The 20,375-nt window shown below is 37.7% G+C and overlaps 2 protein-coding genes across 2 annotated transcripts in view; one reads left to right on the plus strand and one right to left on the minus strand.

Moving 5' to 3' along the window:
- The window catches only part of RGL1 (ral guanine nucleotide dissociation stimulator like 1), a 280,022-nt gene extending 273,867 nt beyond the window's left edge, over positions 1 to 6,155 (minus strand). The window contains exon 1 of the mRNA XM_027083044.1: positions 5,711 to 6,155. The gene's annotated coding sequence lies outside the window, so the exon portion shown is untranslated. The remainder of the gene's footprint in view (positions 1 to 5,710) is intronic.
- A 227-nt stretch (positions 6,156 to 6,382) lies between these two features.
- On the plus strand, positions 6,383 to 16,366 carry ARPC5 (actin related protein 2/3 complex subunit 5). The gene is made up of 4 exons (XM_027083050.1): positions 6,383 to 6,710; positions 9,063 to 9,135; positions 11,363 to 11,539; positions 14,984 to 16,366. Exons 1-4 carry the CDS (start codon positions 6,568 to 6,570, stop codon positions 15,044 to 15,046), a joined length of 456 nt encoding a protein of 151 aa, XP_026938851.1. The 5' UTR covers positions 6,383 to 6,567; the 3' UTR covers positions 15,047 to 16,366.
- The last annotated feature ends 4,009 nt before the right edge of the window (positions 16,367 to 20,375 follow it).

Consider the following 20,375-nt stretch of genomic DNA (forward strand, 5'->3'; position numbering starts at 1 on the left):
GACTCTCAGGGATATACCAAATCAGAGGCCTTAGGCTTGGGAACATTGCTTTATTACCCTATTTAAATAATTAAGTAGAACTGGTTCCTTAAAAAACAAAAACAAAAAAATGATCCAGCAATTCCACTTCTGGGTATAAACCCAAAAGAATTGAAAATTGGGTCTCAGAAAAATATATGTACACACATATTCAAAGCAGCAATATTCACATTAGTCAAAAGGTGGAAGTAACCCAACTGTCCACTGGTGGATGAATGGGTAAAGTGTGGCATATTCATACAATGTAATATTATTCAGCCTTAAAAAGGAAGGAAATTCTGACACATGCTACAACGTAGATGAATCTTGAGGACATCAAGCCAAGTGAAATAAGCCAGTCACAAAAAGACAAATGCTGTATTATTCCACTCACATAGGGTACCTAGAGTCATCAAATTTATCATCTCAGAAAGTAAAATGGTGGTTGCCAGGGGCTGGGGCGAGGGTGGAATGAAGAATTATTGTTTAATGGATATAGAGTCTCAGTATTGCAAGACAAAAAGAGGTCTGGAGATGGATGGTGGTGATGGTTGTACAACAATGGGATGTACTTAATACTACTTAACTGTATACTTTAAAATGGTTAAGATAGTAAATTGTATGTTATGTGTATTTTGCCACAATTTTAAAAAAATTAAGTGGAATTACTAACTGACACCTACTGATCTCTCCATACACACACACACACACACACACACACAAAGGTCATCTTTTGTGGCGGACTAAACATTAGGTAACAAGCTCTATGTCTAGTCTCAAAATACTGAGATAAGGTGTGGAAGGCTCACAGGAATATCTGAAAACCAAATATATTTTTTAAAAATCATTATAAGTTTTTTAAAGCTCACAATTTATAGTTTATTTCAAGCTATTGTGTGCGTTTATTTAGACTCTCAGTACTTAGCTATACCCTTATTTTTAGCAAAAGGTAAGTAGTAGAATTGGGAATTAAGAGACTTACTGAAAGTAGACATAATTCCCATACGAATCTGCCACTTGCTAGTTGAGCATCATTGGCTGAGTTTCACAACCTCCCTGAGCCTTAGTTTCCTCATCCATAATATGGGAACACTAATTCCTAGGCCCTAGATTAAATAAAATAAGTAAAGAGCTTATTTACCAAGTGTCTAGAACACAGTAAACACTCATTAAGTGGTTGTTATTATTCATAAAATATTAACAGAATAAGGATAGACAGTAGAAAGGGATAGAAAATGTAGGATCTTTCAAATTTTATCAACCCTATAAGTCTGAGATAGCTACTTTCTATAGGAAGTAAAGATATGTTACTAGAACTCGTGATAATCAGGTTGGGGGGAAGAAGAAAAATATGTTGATTTTAATATTTTGCTTAGTTAATAGTAGCAATGAGAAAAGCAATATGTCTGTGATCATGGAAGATATTAAAATAATTGTACGAAATATTTTGTGGAACTTCTTGCCAATAAATTGGCAATCTAGATGAAATGCATGATTTACTAAGAAAAACATAAATTCTAAAATTGACTCAAAAGGAGAAAAAAACCCAAACAAGTCAATAACCACAGAATATAAAGATGATCAAAGATCTACCTCTAAAAATCTGAGCAAGCCCAGATAATTTTGTAAGCACATTCTACAACTTTCAAAGAAAAAACAGCATGGTAATTTTCTATTATTCAAACTATTCCAGAGCATAGAAAAAATGATGAAATCTTCCCAATTCATCTTACAAAGTTAGACTAATCCTAATATCAAAACTGGATAAAGATAGCACAAAGAAATGAAACTGTGGACCAATCTTATACATATAGATTCTGAAATCGTGTAAACAAAATATAAACTAACCAAATCTAAGAAGTAATTAAAATAGTCAAATAGAGTTTATTCAAGAAATGTAGGAATGACTTAATGCAGAAAAAATATAATTCATCACATTCACAAATTAAAAGATCCAAATCTATAAGATTTTAGCATTAGATTCCCCAAAAAAGCATTTGATAAGTTCAGCATTCCTAAAAATCATAAAGAAATAGGAAATAAAAACTGGTAAAATAACAAAGACATTTCCATTAAAATAGAAACAAAGAAGAGAAGCCTACTATCCAATTTTTCAACACTGTTTTTGAGCATCTAGCTAATGCAACAAGATAAGAAAAATAAATAAATGTAATATAAATATTGGAAAAGATGTAAATTAACATTACTTCAAATACTATGATTTATATTGTGACAATACATGTAGCTTTAAAACAACAGTTAGCATTAATAAGAGATCCCAGGGATGGGAAAGAATATAGAATAAGTAAATTTTTAAACCCATAGCTTTCCTTTATATTATCATAAACAGGTAAAAAAATTTTTAAATAGAAAGATTCCCATTCACAAGGATGTTTAAAAAACAAGGTTTACTCTTTGATTGAGCTCTAAACTTTTTTCCTGAGATAAAAGTACAGATTTAAAATTTTTTTTTAATCTTTGAAGAATAAAGGTCCTATCATAAAATAGTTCACCCTATCTGCTCTACCTCAGTGTGTAATCATGAAGTTATGTAAAGCTAAAATTAATCACAAAGAAAACCCCAAAGATTTGAAGGTTAGTGTATCAACACTGAACCAGTTCATTTGGATATTAAGTACAAGCATTAAACCATAGCATAGTCTATGGATAACATGCATTTTTATATTGTAATAATTATGTTGCTAGAGAACAGTGGTATTAAATTATCATTACCAGAACTGAAAATTGTTTATTTTATATTTATAATACTTTTGACATGTTTGATTGAGTTCACTTCCACTTCAAATAATAAAAACAATAGTGCACAGGATTCAATGTTTTGGTTTGTTAATTAATAAATATTGACAAATTTGGGGAAAAAAGCACATAGTAGGTAAAGTACTTGGTTTAAAATATCTGAAAAAAGAGATCTATTACAGGATAGTTTCATTAAAATCCTTTCTAGGGCTTCCCTGGTGGCGCAGTGGTTGAGAGTCCGCCTGCCGATTCAGGAGACACGGGTTCATGCCCCGGTCCGGGAAGATCCCACATTCCGCGGAGCAGCTAGGCCCGTGAGCCATGGCCGCTGAGCCTGCGCGTCCGGAGCCTGTGCTCCACAACGGGAGAGGCCACAACTGTGAGAGGCCCGCGTACCGCAAAAAAAAAAATCCTTTCTAACTAAGAAGATCCTTCACTCTTTGCATCATCACAGAAAATCAGAAAGAGGTACATATTACCATTGCAGCATTAACCTTGAGAAAATTCAGATTCTGCATTACTTTAGTAACCAAACCAGGTTACTTGCACAATAAATAAAATGTCTTAAAACCATATGGATCCTTTATTTCAGGGATAAGCACTCATTTGAAAAATTAAAATAGGAAAAATAATACTACTTAAAATGAGTTAAGTGCCATGATCAACATAAAAATTTGGAATTTGCAAGAAAGTAGAAGAATGTATATTTTCTAATTAAAAGATTAATAAGGACTGCTTTCTTCTCACACACACACACACACACACACACACACACACACAGAAATTTCCCTAAAGGTTTATATAGAGTTAACTATTAGCTAATGAGGGTAGGGAGATAATTAATGTATCCATTAAAAAAAGCTCTATCTCTAAATATGATTCCAAAATTAACTTGTCAGGTTAATTCATTGGATGGAAAGGTGTTGAGTACCCACTGGGCACTAGGTACTTACCACTGTGAGACAATAAAAAATACTGCATTGGAAAAGGACATTTTTAACATGATTACATCTCAAACGTAATATGCTTTATGTGGCTAAGAAGTAATTAATTATATTTAACACATTCAACATACAGAGCAAAATTCTGAGCAATCAAAACAATTATACAGTTGAACAACTGATTTTTAAAATTCCACTCACTATTCCCTTAAGTTGATTTCTACTCTGGTGCTCTTTCCCAGTTCTAAAAAAAGAGAATAAAGAAATTTCCTAAATACGCCCTAATACAAAAGAACAGAAATGTAAGAGAAGGGATGTATTAGCTCTTGAATCCTTGTTTCCATTTGTTCTCAAATGTGCTTCTAATGTTCAATTTTCTCTTCAAAGAAAATCTTGATTTAGAAGAACAAAAAGTACAATCATCTTTAGCATTTAAACAAGTATATTGTTTAGCTCTTACTAGAGTTAGCAAAAGACTGAAACTGAGAAAAAAATATTATAACAAATCTTTATTCTAAGTTATATAATGCCATTCACCATAGTAATGATCTGATACTTTGGTATACGACTTTTTAAAATAAATATTACCAACAGGTAGAAAATTTTCCTTTGCTGTCTTAAGACAGCCCTTGGGGGAGTTTTTAGCAGTGTGTTTGCTCGTAACTTGAGTGTTGACTTAAATAAATGTCACTTCTGTCACTTAAATGATATTCTTATAGAAGGGTAATTTAATTGAGAAAAGAAAAATGCCATACTGCTTCTTCCTCCCAAGAAAAAAGGATGCATTCCATTCCTGAAGGGTCTCTAGCTATCTACCTATCTATCTATGTATACGTATATACATATTGATATAGATACAGATACATATACACATATGTATGTATATATGCCCAACAAAGGTTGACTTTGAGATCTCTCTTCCTCTTCTTTCTGATTCATTATTCTCAGTGTGACCCTCAAGCTGTACTGCCTATCACATTTATTCATTCATCAATGAATAATTGAGTACCTGAATGTATTGAGTACCTTCTGCATGCTTAGCTTTATGTCAGATGTAAAGGAAGATACAATATATACGTATAACTGAATCACTGCTGTACACCAGAAACTAACACAACATTGTAAATCAACTATACTTCAATTTAAAAAAAAAAGAAAAGAAATATAAGACAGTCTCTGCCCTCTAGAATCTATCTCTTCCAGCCGCAAGATAAAACACAATATATCATTAAGTAATTTATAAGACTAGTGCCAAAATCAGTGGTACAGATAATATGCAATTTATATTTATGCAGAATTTTAGAGTTTCAAACACTTTCTTGTATTTAATCCTCAGAACAATCTTGTTAAGTACACATTATTAGCCCCACTTTTGCAGTGAGGAACCTGACGTTCAGAATTTTAAGTGGTGTGCCTCAGTCAATAGATTATGAGTGGAAGGAAGAGTCAAGACACGAGCCAGGGTTTTCTGATTCTAAGCCCAGTTCTCTTTTCAATTACAGCACAGGAAACCAAGGACTGAGGTACTTAGGGCAGCAGCCAGCCTTCTGCTAGACGTGAAATTAAACTGAACCTGACAAACGTCCAAATTAATTTTATTCTGCAGATATTTGTATTTCAGTGTTACACACACAATCCAACTACCATTTCCTCAGTTTTAATGCTTTTTACCTGCTCAATAAGAGCTTTGCTCTCATAAATGGAGATGTCAAATACAATAAAAATCTGGCCTAGTGGGATCGTATAAATCTTAGACCATAAAAATAAATCTTAAAGGTCTGGTTTCAACTAATCCTTACACATTTTGTTTCCCCTCAGCGCCAGAGAGTGTAACTCGCCCCTACCCTTTTCTACCATTCCTGCTCCAAACAACCACCTATTTTAAGATGTCAATGACTGACCCTACCCCAAATTCCACAGGTTCACCCCAGTCTTACCACCGGACCCCAGCCCCTACCCAGACACCTCCCCCTCCTTCCCAATGGTTACGATACCTAATTCGAGTTCTGCAGGTGCAGCCGCTATGCTGTTACACAGCACTGACAAAAGATATGACCTTTCGATTCCGTCCTTGGGGACCTCCCGCTGGCCGCGCAGCGTAGGTCCAACCCCGAGAAAGGGGCTCCCGGCTCGGGAACGAAGCCACGGGCAGCACACAGTCCGAAGCGATGCCTCTGACAACTAGAACGATGCTGGGCGGCTGGGCGTGCATCACTCCGCCTCATACTCCTGCCAACTGCAGGGGACTTGGTCCGGCAACCAGTCCATCCCACCTCACAGGCAAGTCCGTGCCAGCCGGGCCTTACGCAGGACCCTGATGACAGGTCCTTGACGGCGACGGCTGAAGCAAAGCCAAGGCCTCCCGCCCCCAGTGCCCATCGCAGCCAACCTAAGACCCCCTAGACTGGACCGCAGAGAAGCGTTTCTATGGAAACCCCCTAGTGATCACGTGACGCACTAGGAGGACCAATCGCCTTTTACCTCTGCCCGCCGCACCGCTTTCCGCCCTCCCCCCTGCCCCGCCCCCTCCCGCCCCCGCCTCCTTCGCCCCGCCCCGCCCCTTTCTTGCCGAGAGGCCGCACCTGCGCACTGCGTCCAGCGCGCTCCCTCCCTGGTACGCTCCCCTTGGAGGAGAGCAGGGGCGGCGTAGGAGGCTCAAGAAGAGCGTGAGCCTGAGGAGGAAGGAGCTCGGCCAGCGCGCAGGCCCAGAACCACCCGAGCCGCGACTGCCCGCGACGCCTCTGAGCGGAAGAGGGAAGTGAAGGCGCCAGTCTGCGGGTTCCAGCTGGGCTGGGCTTGCTAAGGTAGAGACAGCACCGAGAGGAGGCCTTGGCCACCGATCCGGATCGGGATGTCGAAGAACACGGTGTCGTCGGCCCGGTTCCGGAAGGTGGACGTGGATGAGTATGACGAGAACAAGTTCGTGGACGAGGAAGACGGGGGCGACGGGCAGGCCGGGCCCGACGAGGGCGAGGTGGACTCCTGCCTGCGGCAATATCCTTCTGTTCGCCGGCCTCCCCACCCCACCCGACCCAGCCCCTCTTACGGGCCCCGGCTGCGGGCAGGGCGTGAGGGCGGCGGGCCCCGGCCGGGCACCGGGTTTGGAGCTGCCCCTAGCACCCCCGTCTCTTTGGGTCCCCGGTTCTGAGAGGGCAGGGGGCTCTCCCATTTCTACCGAGTCGCCCCGAGACCCCAGGGTCCCGCCCTCGGAAAGTTGCCCTTCCTGGCGCGCCGTCCACGCCCCCGATTCCTCAGGTTGCTCCCGGAGTTCTCGCCTCCCGGGAACCCGCGGTGCAGGCCGCGCCCTCGCGGCGCTGGTGCTGGACAGTCGGGCTGTTGCGGGGCGCTGAAGTTGTCCTTCCAGAACCGTATTTACCGGAGTCTCATTATCACCCATGTCTGATTGGGAGGAACGGGCATCTTTCTTCAGTGATGTTCTTTTCATTGTGGTGTAGTTTTGTTTTGGCCCCGTTAGGATAGTTTACTTCATGCTGGGAGAGATGGGGTGGTTTGCAGAATTGAGGCCCCTCTGTCCGTGCCCTTTTTTTTTTTTTTTCATAAGAGAAAGGGATTTGGCAAAATATAGATTGCGCAGAATTTGTTAACCGGGGGAAGGGTAGTGAGTACAAAACCACCAAAACTGCCCAGAAGGAAGCTGGGAGCCTTTCACCTGTTAAGCAAAGGGCAATAGAAAGAAAACACGGAATGCATGTACAGAATCCTTGGAAATATTTAAAATAAACCCCAGTGAATAAAATAGAAAGCGAATCATTTGTACAAAACAGAATAATTTTGTAATGCTGGAGTCGTTTCCATTTAGTTAAAATGTGGCTGTCAGTTCCTGGTTGTTGTTTCTGCATATTTAAATATTCATTACTTTGAGGACGCATTTGCATCAGATCTCTTTTAGTAAAATGTAAATGTTGCAATAACCAAAGCTGTAGTTTTAGAGATTCTCAATTGCTGAATTCACTCCTTTCTAATTATTCTTGGATGTATTCATAAGATTAGGAAGCCTTGTTAGACTCTTTCCTCATCAGTGTCCTATTAAATTAAATGGGGAAATGTATGAGTGAAAATATTTGGTAGCAGCCATAGCTGGTCTTAGAAGTACCTAAAATACAACATTAGACATTTATCAACATACAGATGTTTCTTTGGTTTCCATGACTTTCCCAATCAGCTGTTGCTGTTTTGCATTATTTAAATACTTAAGTGTTTGAGGTCTTATAAATGAGCCAGTCTGCAAAAGGCATGCTTCTCTAGAAATCCATTAAGCCTTGAAAATAACAGCCTAACACCAACCATGGGTTTTTTTGGTCAGACCTTTTTCTTCAGAACATAAGTGGTGAAGATTATTCTGTGTAAAAACATTCTTGGTGATGCATAATGTTTTGTGAGACTTAACTTACTTTAGGTGACATGTGATGACTCTTAAATGGTACTGCTGTATCCATATAGTGAATCTTCTTTTTAATCAATTCATCTTAAAATATAAAGATATTGTCTCTTCTACTCTTGTTACAAGAAGAGACAAGCCCTGTTCAGGCACTACAGATGGAGGAACAAGTGAACTCTGTGGTTTTCCTTTTAGGGGAATGCCTGTGTGTTCTGACGGTCTAATTGGCCTTCTGTTTCTCATACTTGCTAACTCACTGGTGCTTTCTAAGTGAGACTGAATCTAATAGGTGTGGCCTAAGACAGTTTGAATGATATCTATTGAAATATGAGAGAAAATATCCAAAACAGAAAAATTAAGCTGCCACCTAAGTGTCATTGAATTATATCTTCTATAATGCCTCTTTTCATCCATATTGAGAGATTGCTAATGTGTATCATTCAGATTGCTAGAGTAATCTGCCCGTACTTTCTACCAGCATTTCAGTTAATATAGAATATAATTCTAGTTAAAGTTTGGTCTTTATTTTTCCACTTAGAATCACATAAAAATATGTATTTTGGTTGAGGATAGGCTATTTCATTTTGGTGCCTAATAATTCTGATATATATTTTAGAATTTTAAAAAATATCACTCTGGATAATGTTTGCATATGTGTCTAACTGGAAAATGAAAGGTTATCAAGGTGTTCAGTTACTAATTAGAACAAAGGATGAAACAGTTTTTGCTTTATTTTTTAAAAATTGAGTGTTCTCTTTTGTTTTCAGTATTTTACCTATGATGGACATCCTTGAAACCAACATGTTGAATTTTCCAGTATTGAACATAGCAATCATACTAATTTTTCTTTCTATGCATAACATCAACTCTTAAGAACCAGTGGTTCCTGGGAGTTACAGCGCTTTCCTGAAGGCTGCCCGTTTTGCTATCCCCTTAACCTCCATCACAGGAAACATGACAGCTGCCCTACAGGCAGCTCTGAAAAACCCCCCTATCAACACCAAGAGCCAGGCAGTGAAGGTGAGTCACAGACAACACGTGTTCTCTGCTGATATCTGAGCATTCTTCCCAAAATCCTCTGAAGCGTCACACAATCAACGAATATTTTAACTATTTACTATCTTTGACATAGAAGAGCTTACAATGTAGTTTGATAGGTAGAAAATTTATATATGAAAAAATAGCACTCTAACATTGAATTGTGACAATCCTGCATGGTCGACACACTAAGTTCAAACATTGGAGAGATCTGTGTGTTTTTAAGTTTGCTTAAATTCAGGTTGAATTTAAGCAAAGCCTTGAAGAATAAAACTTTCACAGAATAAAGAGTTTCTACTTGCTTTTTAAAGATTTTTTTTTAATTCTACCATTTTCATAGAATTAAATTCTAATATTTAATTCTGTTAAATATTATAGAAAACTCAGAAATGTGGGGGAATAAAAAAGTAATCATCCATAATCCCACCGCTGACCCATAGATAATGATTACTTTTTGGTGTTGCTATATGCTTATAGAGTTTTTCTATGAGTGTTTTTTTTTTTTAATGAAAATGGAATTTTATAACCATTTTCAACTGTATAGCAGCATACATGAACGTCTTTACTTGGAAATAAGTTTGTTTCTGCAATATCTTTTTTAATGGCTGCATATAGATAATGCTGCAGTTTAGTTATATATAATCTTTTGTCATATATTTAGATAATTGACCTTTTTTTCTGGCATAAACAGTACTGAAATGAACAATTTTTGGTAAATTCTTAATTGTTTCCTTTGAATAAATTTCTAGAAGTGAATGCCTGCATTTTAGACTGCACATTTTTTTAAGGCTTTGGTACATATGGTATTGCCAAATTGCCCTTCAGAAAAGTTGTGTAATTATATTCCCTGTAGCAGTCTTTCAGTAATTCTTAAGAACCTATTTACTTATTTATTGTTTAAAATGAAGCCCAGAGCATTGACCCCACTGTCCATAGCTATTCATACATCCTAGGAGCCCCAAGAATCTCCTTAGTTGAATACTAGTAAGTAATAACTTAGGTAAATGCATAATAATTATCTAGGCCACATGATCTTTTATAAGGGGAAATATTTCCTTGGTTTTTAAAAGTGAGTAATGTCACTGAAATTTCAGTTTTACCACCTGCTTTTATATGGGTGGTTTTTTATCATAGCTTTGGATGGGAGGCTATAGCTCTGGGTGCAAGGATATTTTTCTAAATAGGCTAATTGCATAGTCTTTAAGCTGAAGATAACAGGTGGTAGAAACATACTGTAAAATCTGACCAGTTGGAATGCTGAAGGTATCACTTTGTGTTGAATAGAAAGAGAAACGTTGAAAGGGGAAATGAAGTGTTCCCTGTGCTTGGCTTGAAGGGTAAAAAAATAACTTTGCTGTTGGAGCAGCCTTTTATCAAAGAAAAAAGATCATTATGAATGAAGATCACTATATCATATCTATAGTCAAGTGACTATAGATATGAAACAAAATAAGTTTTAAAAACTTAAATTTTTGTTTATTAATAACTTATTTCTGAAGGATGGTTGATGGTAGAACTGCAATTTAGTTTCCTCTTTTTTTGTTTTGTATTTTTTTTTTAAGATCAAGAAGTGAAATGTATTGATTTAATAAATTGATAACTTATCACATCTGTCTGTAAGCAAATCCTTTCGGCTCTACCCTCAAATATATCAAGCATCTGTCCACTTCTGACCACCTCCACTGCTACCATGCTAGCCAAAACCGGCCTGTCTTATTGCAGTAACTTCCAAACTGGTCTCCCTGCTTCTGCATCTGCCTTGTCTCCTGCTCTCCCCGCCCTCCTCCAACCCCACTGCCCCCGGCTTATTCTCAACATGGCAGCCAACTGGTCATGTTAAAGTGTAAGTCAGATTATATCCCTGTTCTTCTCAGAACCTCCCAGCATCTTCTCATCTCTCCGACAGGAAGCCAAAGTCCTCACAAGGGCCTGCAGGGCTTACGTGCTCTGTCTTCCCACTACCTATCTGACTTCCTGTCCTCCACTCTGCTCCAGCCACCTTGGGTCTTCTTGCTCTTCCTTGAACACACCGAACACACACTAACAGCAGTTATCCTTTTCTCTGTCTGAAATACTTTCCTCAAGTACGCCACAATTTCCTCTTTCCTTCAGGTCTTTACTCAAATGTCACATTCTCAGTGTGGCCTTTCTAAAACTGTAACCCCACACGCAAAAATGAGTCTAAATGATGTTACTTATTTACCCTCAGGATCGAGCAGGCAGCATTGTCTTGAAGGTGCTCATCTCTTTTAAAGCTAATGATATTGAAAAGGCAGTTCAATCCCTGGACAAGAATGGTGTGGATCTCCTAATGAAGTATATTTATAAAGGCTTTGAGAGCCCCTCTGACAATAGCAGTGCTATGTTATTGCAGTGGCATGAAAAGGTAAGTTATGAATTATACACTTATATGACTGATTCCTTTGTAATAGAGAATAACAATGACAGCCTCTCACCTAAATAACTATTTTGACTTTTTGGTTATACATCTTTGCTATTACAAATAAATGCATGAAAATGAAAGTTTAGATTTATGCTTACTAGCCTTGGTCTTAAGAGACGCTGATATGCAACACTTAAGTTTATTCAGTAATGATTATTATTTATTAAACACAATCTTGAACTTCGAACTAAATCAAAACTTTGAAAAGAAAATAAGTAATAAAATCAAGAATTCTTTAACAATGGCCAAAAGGTGGAAACAACCCAAGTGCCCATCAACAGGTGAACAGATAAACAAAATGTGACACATACATACAATGGAATATTATTTGACCAAAAAAAGGAAGTTCTGATACATGTTACAGCATGCATGAACCATGAAAACATGCAAAGTAAAATATGCCAGACACAAAAGGACAAATACTGTGTGATTCCACTTATATGAAATATCTAGAATAGACAAATTCATAGAGACCAGAAGTAGATTAGAGATTACCAGGGGCTGGGGAGAAGGGAGAATAGAGAGTTATTGCTTAATGGGTACAGAGTTTCTATTTGGAGAGCTGAAAAAGTATTGTAAATAGATAGCAGTGATGGCTGTACAATATTTTGAATGTAATTAATGCCACTGAATTTTACATTTAAAGATGGCTAATGTGGCAAATTTTATGTTATATTTTACCACAGTTTAAAAAAATGAAATCGGAGGTGGGATCAAGAATTCTTACATTTTTTTTCTCTTTTCATGCATTTTGTTTTGCAATGTAAGCAGATGCTAGTATACTATCTAACCCCCGCCCCCCAAAAAATAATGGCTAAGGGGAATTTTTAGCTTCAGGTAAAAAGTTGGTAAGGTAATCTTTAATACCCAACTCTTATATTATATTGGTATAGATATAAGCAGTGTAACATTCAAATAGAACCAACCACAGGTAAGGTGTATATTCGCTAACATCTTACAGTTACCAAAACTCAGTTTTTCAGAAGCTATTATCTTGGTATCTGAGTAAAAACACACATGTAAGCTAAAAACACAAATGTAAGCTATGAATAGGTAGCAAAACTTGCTGTTTTACCTGGATCAAGTCACTTTATTCCTCATACACTGTCAAATATAAAGAGCTAACATTTATGGATAGGATTATCATACCTCCCAGTTTTCCCAAGACAGCCCCAGTTTATGCCTGTTGTCCCAACATAATTATGAATAGTTCCCTTTTACTCTACAGTGTATCAGTTTGGAGAATAATTGATATAGTCATCCTATTCATGGAATACTTTTTATTCACCAGCTGCTGTACTTTTGGTTTATGTTTCATGTGATCCTTACAACAGCCCTATGAAATATATAAATATCTTTATCATCCTCAATTTACAGATGAAGAATCAGCATTAAAACCTATCAGCCTAGTTTCAGTATAGTTTCAGGATTATAGCAAACATTGAGCAGTTACTGTATTCTAAGCACTTTATAAATATTAACTCATTTAATCCTCATAAAAATGCTAGGACAGAGTGCTTGCTATTCCCCTTTTGTAGACTGGAAAACTGAGGCATGTGTTAAGTCTTCATTTCTTCCTAACAGTCACCAGTTTTTGACAGTTTTACCTCCTACATACTTCTCAGATCATCCACTCAACCATCTCTAACATTTTGTTGCTATAGTTTCCTAAACTGGTCTCTTGGCTACCAGTTTTGCCTCCCTCAAATCTGTTCTCCACCCAGTTGCCAGAATGCTGTCTCTAACTTCCAAATCTACCCTTGTGAATCACCTGCAGAATCAACTCCAAGTTCCCAGGTCGAGCCTCATCTTCCATGTTGTTCTTCCCCTTATGCTCCATCAGTAAGCATAATAATGTGTTTTCCCTGAACACACCATAATGTTTCACACCTCTATGCCTTTGCTCATGATTTTCTCTCTGCCCCAGTGCCTCTTTACCCTTTATGTCAGTCTGTCACCTACTTATCCATTTAATGTATCGTTTTCTCCAGGAAGCCTTCCCTCACCATTTCACATTCCTCTATGCCCTCAGGTTGGGTATATGCCCCTCCTTGTGCTTTTATAGCACCCAAAGCATAGCTCTGTCATTTCATGTGTTATATTGTATTTAAATGATTTGTTTATATTGTCTGTCTCTTCTCAGTAGACTCGAATGCTGTATTTGTTCACTTTTGTACCCCCAGCATCTAGCACAGTACCCAGTACACAAAGGTATTCAGTAAGTGTTTCCAACCACAAGTAAACCAGGGCTTCAGATTCCTGATTCTTAGTCATGACTTCCAATTTTCCAAGGCAAAGTCAAAGTTCCTAAGTTCTTAGCTATTAAATAGTATTTTCTTAACTTGCAAAAAGAAAAATCTGACAAACTGACTAGTCTAAACGGAACTTAAAATGGTTGATCCCAGTTTGAATTTCTTCCTGACACTGCTGAGAGCAGAACAAATGTCCTAAATTTATATTTGAGCACCTGTTTGCGGCAAAAACATCATGCTGCAGATCTTTAAGAACATATTATTATTCGAAAACAACACACTAGAATGTAAACTAGGATCTCACTAGAATGTAAGCACCTGAGGGCAGGAACTCTGAAGGTTGTTTTTTTTTTAATTACTGTATCCCCATTGCTAAGAACAGTGACTGGCCCATAATAGGTGCTCAAGAAATACTTGTGAAAATTAGTGAATCCAAAATCAATTGCTGCACACATTCTTCCTTTAAGAAAAATGTTTTTGGAAGCAACCTAAGGGTCCATCATCAGATGAATGGATAAAGATGATGTGGCACATGTGTACAATGGAATTTTACTCAGCCATAAAAGGAAATGAAATTGAGTTATTTGTAGCAAGGTGGATGGACCTAGAGACTGTCATACAGAGTGAAGTAAGTCAGAAAGAGAAAAACAAATACCATATGCTAACACATATATATGAAATCTAAAAAAAAAAAAAAGAAGGTTCTGAAGAACCTAAGGGCAGGACAGGAATAAAGACGCAGACATAGAGAATGGACTTGAGGACACAGGGAGGGGGAAGGGGAAGCTGGGACAAAGTGAGAGAGTGGCATGGACATATATACGCTACCAAACATAAAATAGATACGTAGTGGGAAGCAGCCGCATAGCACAGGGAGATCAGCTCGGTGCTTTGTGACCACCTAGAGGGGTGGGGTAGGGAGGGTGGGAGGGAGATGCAAGAGGGAGGAGATATGGGGATATATGTATACGTATAGCTGATTCACTTTGTTATACAGCAGAAACTAACCATTGTAAAGCAATTATACTCCAATAAAGATGTTAAAAAAATAAAAGAAGAAAGAAAAATGTTTTGCTTGGTGTGAGAATTGAGCCTTTATGATTCTGCCAACATTGACACTTTGGTTTGTGTTTAGGCACTTGCTGCTGGAGGAGTGGGGTCCATTGTTCGAGTCTTGACTGCAAGGAAAACCGTGTAGGCCGGCGGGAACGGATATCTCCCATGGGGTGGGAGTTGCTGGTACAAAGACCAAAACAACCAAATGCCACCGCTGCCCTTTGGGTAGCATCTGTTTCTCTCAGCTTTGCCTTCTTGTTTCCTTTTCATATCTATAAAGAAGAAAATTACATATCAGTTTTTCTTTAATGAAATTGGGATAAAGTAGAAGAAATGTTTCAACAGGAATGTCTCATTCTCTCAAAATGATTTCAGTGATGTGTATACCAGTCTGTACATAGCGTAATTTACGTTCAAGTTTAATTGTGCAATTGTAACCCCTATTGGCTGGTGTGGGGGTTTTTTTTGTTGTTTGGTTTTTGGGAGCTGTTTTTTGGTTTTGTTTTTGACTAATAGTGAGAAATTTAATCAGAATTTGAGGCCGGTTTCCTAACTCATTGCTAGCCAGGAAATGATCTTTATAAAAAATTTTTGAGAGACTGGCAGCTATTAACATTGCAAAACTGGACTATACCCTTATTTAAACAAAATGTGTTTCTGGAACAAGTGGTGGCTGAACACCACAACCAAGTTCCAACTCTGTTTCTGCTTGCCTCCAGATTCTGTGAGTTTAAGTACGCTTCTTCCTCTCAGCATCCAGTAATTGTGGCCTCTTGATTTCTTTGTGGTCACCCAGGGTACAGAGCAAGGAATCTTGCTCTACACAACTGTATCTGTAAAATGCCAGACCCTGTTTGGCATGAGCATAAAATTTTTTTCTAATAATATGGCCCTACTTGGGGAAACTACTCTAAATCAGGAAGGATGTGGGATCTATGATGTAGTTGAAACTCTGGGCAGCCTCTGAATGAAATGCTATCTTCTTTAGAATTATAGTAGCTGCCTTCGACATTATGAGGTATATAACTAGTATTTAATATGTCCTATAAATGTCTTCAGTGTTTTTCAGGGTAATTATTGGGATCTCAAAAGATTTGGTTAGGATCCAAACACATACACATTCTGTATTTTAGCTCAATGTTTTTTTAAAAAAAAGAAAATGCCACACATCAAAAAGTATTCACTTTGTTGGACAGACCAAATTGGTTCTCAAAAAATGACCGGTGCTTATGTAAAAATAATTATTCGGTAGCTCTAAAACAAATCACCTGAATGCTTATGACCATGAGGGAAATCAGACTGTATCTAGTATTTACATTAGACACCAGTGTCATAATCACTGACTTGTGTGGAAACTGGTGCAGAAATTCTGTAAACTCTTTGCTGTTTTTGATACCTGCTTTTTGTTCTGTTTTGTAAAAATGATAAACTTCAGAAAATAAAATGTCAGTGTTGAATAATTTATTTTTCTCTTACTTTAATACTTATGAATGCATAGTTAATGAAGAGGAAAGAGTTCCTGTTTTACCACCAGGTTATTATACTCTTTGACAACTAATTTTGTGTAGAAGGTTTATAAAACTACTTTATTCAAACATAAGGTAGTAGAGAAGAGAAGAGAGTCATTAATAAATATTAATAATGAAGCCTCTGCAGTGATTCTGTAGCCCTCTGGATGTCCGCTGAACACCTGTAGTGTCACTGCTCAGAGACCTGGACTAGATTGTGCGGATGAGTCCAGCAGCTGCAGTCAATTATTACCAGCTTCTGAACTCTTTCTTACACCTCACATCTACTGTCCTTACCTACTCAAGGCAACCTCTGATTGCCTTCCCACTGCACCTGGCTAGATTCCCACTTTAAAGCTTTAGAAACTTGCAGGCAATTCAGAGGGCTATGAGTAAGAAAAGCTAAGCTATAGGTATTAGAGGTGGTCAAATAGGTGTAACATAACCACATACAAACTTTAAAATGAAAACAGAAGTGATATTGCAGTACTTTTTCATAAAATTCGTCCTAACATCACTTTCATGACTATAGTGTTGGGGAAAATTCCGGAATTGCATATTTTATAGTCACAGGAATGGGTGTATTCGAAATTTGCCAACAGCTTTACTCAACGGAGATAATTAAAATATGTAACAGAACAGCACAGGGGCTGAGTCAGAACGGACACCAGCTGGAAACAAGTGGCTCAACTGATGCATCTCGGCTAAATGTCAGCCCAGGTGATACTAACTGTGACACCGCACCGTCGTGGTGGAGAGAGGGGGTATAGTCAGCATGAATTGTGGAAAACAGATGTAAATGCTGAGGGACACTCTGGACACCCATTCCCTTCTACTTGAATCTCAGTGGTTGGTTTTTAACTATTGCTGTGTGTTTTGTTTTTGCCACTTTTAAAGGGGAAAAAATGGCACACGTACCCTTTGTTGGTCATTCAATAACAGTACCGTTTAGGTACTGTTAAATGAGCTCAGAACATTTTAGAAACGAGTGCTCTAAAAGGAGGCTTCTTTTGTCCATATTCCTGCCATGGATTTTTGCCCCCCCCCCCACCCCGCTCCTCCACCTCAGCCCAACATCACTGACAGAATAGGTGAAAACCCCAGCATTAAAATGTTCTGTGTACTAAAAAGGAGTTGCCTCTTATACCAGCCCGTCAAGCTACAGAAGCCTGGGACGCACAGAAATACAGCATCTCATCGGCCTCAAGGTGGTGCTACTTCCCCACATTGATGACCCACAAGCACCAGAGGATTCAGAGTTCACACTTACATTTCCGTTTTCCTTCATCATTTATGTTACTTGTATGTTTAAAGAGAATAAGCATAAATTATCTATGTTTTCATCTCTTTCACTATGAGACAGTTGCGTAAAGGCCGGATACATGAAATACAAATTGAATGGTATGTGACTCACCTACTGAATTCCACAGTCCAGCTTTCTAAGACTTAACACATTTTCCAGCCGAGCATTTAGCTAATGTTCCCCAGGACACCCTCTTGACCTTCCTATGAGTCTTCCAGAAGACTCTATGGCCTTCCTGGAGTCATAGTAGCCATGTCTTACTCATTCTCCACAATCCCTTGACATAGTTGATGCTCAGCAGATATCTGTTAGTTGCATAATATTGATTGAGCCAAATCATCTGACTAAGATATCTCCAAGTTCTATGGACAGGTCCTAGGATGCCTGAATAGGAGAACATATTAGAAGCAAAAATGTGAGAGCTATGCAGAGAGTAAAATCCTCCTTAGGTTCAAATAGCCTAGATCCAATCAAGTTTAGTCACAAATTCAATTCACTTCAATGTGGACATTTAGGCAGAAAATTTATCAGCCTCAGGTGGAAATTAGAGCCACGGTGGGTAACATGTGCAGCTGTTATAGTGTGTGGCTCTGCAAGTTACCAGAGAAAGTGACCGAAGGACAGAATTCCAGCTCACATCTGACTGCCAGTGGCATCGAGGGAATTTACAATGGACCAGCTTTCATTATTCCGTGGCATCACCTTCTAAGATTGGAGATGTGTCCCAATACTTTTTGTTTTCCTTAAAGGTAAAAATTATTAAATAGCATCCATGAACTTATAACCACCTTTCCTGACTATTTATACTTAAGATTTTCCAATCATGTCAACTCTTAGGGTCCTGGATGCTGTAAATGGACAATGCTGCTGAGTAACACCATGCCTCCTTTTGTTTATCCAAAAATTGAATCAAGATTCCAGAAGTACCTCTAAATTAAGCTTTTCTTCTATTTGATGACTGAGTTAAAAGTCAGTGTATTTTATCTTTTTTAAAATTTTAATTTACTTATTTATTTTCAAATAAATTTGTTTGGATTGTTCCATATCCAAAAGACAAAGAGGATGTACTATGGTTATTTTCCCCTCCCCCACCAGTTCCCCTTTTAACAACCAACTAATATTACTAAATTCTTGGGCATCCTTACAGATACAGTGTATGCATTTATAAGCAAATGCCTATATATTTCCCCCTTTGTTTATATAAATACTAGCATACTATAAATAGTGTTCTGCACCTTGCTTTTTCGTTAAGTATAGTTTGGCAATAATTTCCTGTCAGTACCTAAAGAACTCCCTTATTGTCTTTTATGACTGTGTAATATTCTATTGTATAAATAAGTGTACCATAAGTTACCTAACCATTTCCTTACTGATTTAGGTGCTTTCTGATCTTTTGTAATTATAAATGATGCTACGATGAATTAACGTTTAACAACATTGCATAAACCATTTTACATATGTTCAAACCTATTTACAGATAAATGTCTAAAAGTGAAATTTTAGCTCAAAGCGTACATATTTATAATTTTGATAGATTGCCTTCCTTAGAACACCAATGACACTTCCTCTGGTGATGTAGGAGAACGTTTGTTCCCCTCCGCCCATCTTCCCTATGTGTTTGTAATCAGACATTTATATCTTTGCAAATCTCATAGGTTAAAAAAAAATGATATCATATATTTGCATTTCTTTTCATGTAAATGAGGTTGAGCATCTTTTCATATGTTTTAAGAGCCAGTTTTCTTTTCTATTTCTATATTTCCTTTGCCCAATTTGATGGGGTTTTTTTCTTTTCGATTTGTGGGAGCTCTTTTTATCATAGGGATATAAGCCTTTTATTTGTCATAGCAATATCAAATATTTTCTTGCAGTTTGTCTTTTGACTTTATGATGGTTTTTATTATGAAGAAAAAAGTTATTTCCTTTTTCTATAATTGAGTTTATTAATCTTTTCATTCATAGTTTTTAGTGCTCAAGTCATACTTAGAAAGGTTTTTCCAGCTCCAAAATTAAAATTAAAAAATTTCTAAAGTTTCCTTTATTGTTTTTATGATCTTCAATTTTAGATTTTTTTATTTGAAAACATTGATTTTTTTTTCCTTCTCAATAATTACAGTTCCAAATTTAAGGATCCCAGTGATTAGTTTGTCCTCAGGCAGAAGTCCCACAGAGTTCCTAATTGACTAGCTTGCTTGCCTTTTTCAGGACTTGAGGGTAGTTTTCTTAAGATGGACAGCTAACCCTACCCTAAGTATTTCACATGTTAAGGTACAATTCACTGTCATTCAATCAAGTATCCATTGGGTTGGCCAGGAAGTTCGTTCGGATTTTTCCATAAGATGTTACAGAAAAACCCCAATCAACCTTTTGGCCAACCCAATACAAACCAGGGGCTACTTGGTGTATGTAGATTCAATCCTTATTTTTCAGGTATTAAAACAAGTTAATTAACTGATATCATGGTATCACTAAGTGATTGAACATTGGTTCCAATTTTCTTAGTCCTCAGACAAAAAGCAAAAGATTTCCTTAATTTGGATATAATCCCCAGTGTTTGTTCTAGCTAGAGGGAAAAACATCTGCTGCTGAGACAAAGCCATTTATGAATGACATGCTACAGCTGTTGGATCAGGAAGTATATAGGCAAGGCACATGCTGCT

Source organism: Aethalodelphis obliquidens, unplaced genomic scaffold, assembly GCF_003676395.1.
Source record: "Aethalodelphis obliquidens isolate GAN/ISIS:26980383/991018 unplaced genomic scaffold, ASM367639v1 scaffold48, whole genome shotgun sequence".
NCBI lineage: Eukaryota > Metazoa > Chordata > Mammalia > Artiodactyla > Delphinidae > Aethalodelphis > Aethalodelphis obliquidens.

Coding starts and splice junctions, on each gene's coding strand:
- ARPC5 (XM_027083050.1), top strand. CDS start 6,568: ATGTCGAAGAACACGGTGTCGTCGGCCCGGTTCCGGAAGGTGGACGTG. Junction 6,711..9,062: donor GTGGACTCCTGCCTGCGGCA/ATATCCTTCTGT, acceptor AACCTCCATCAC/AGGAAACATGACAGCTGCCC. Junction 11,540..14,983: donor TATTGCAGTGGCATGAAAAG/GTAAGTTATGAA, acceptor GTTTGTGTTTAG/GCACTTGCTGCTGGAGGAGT.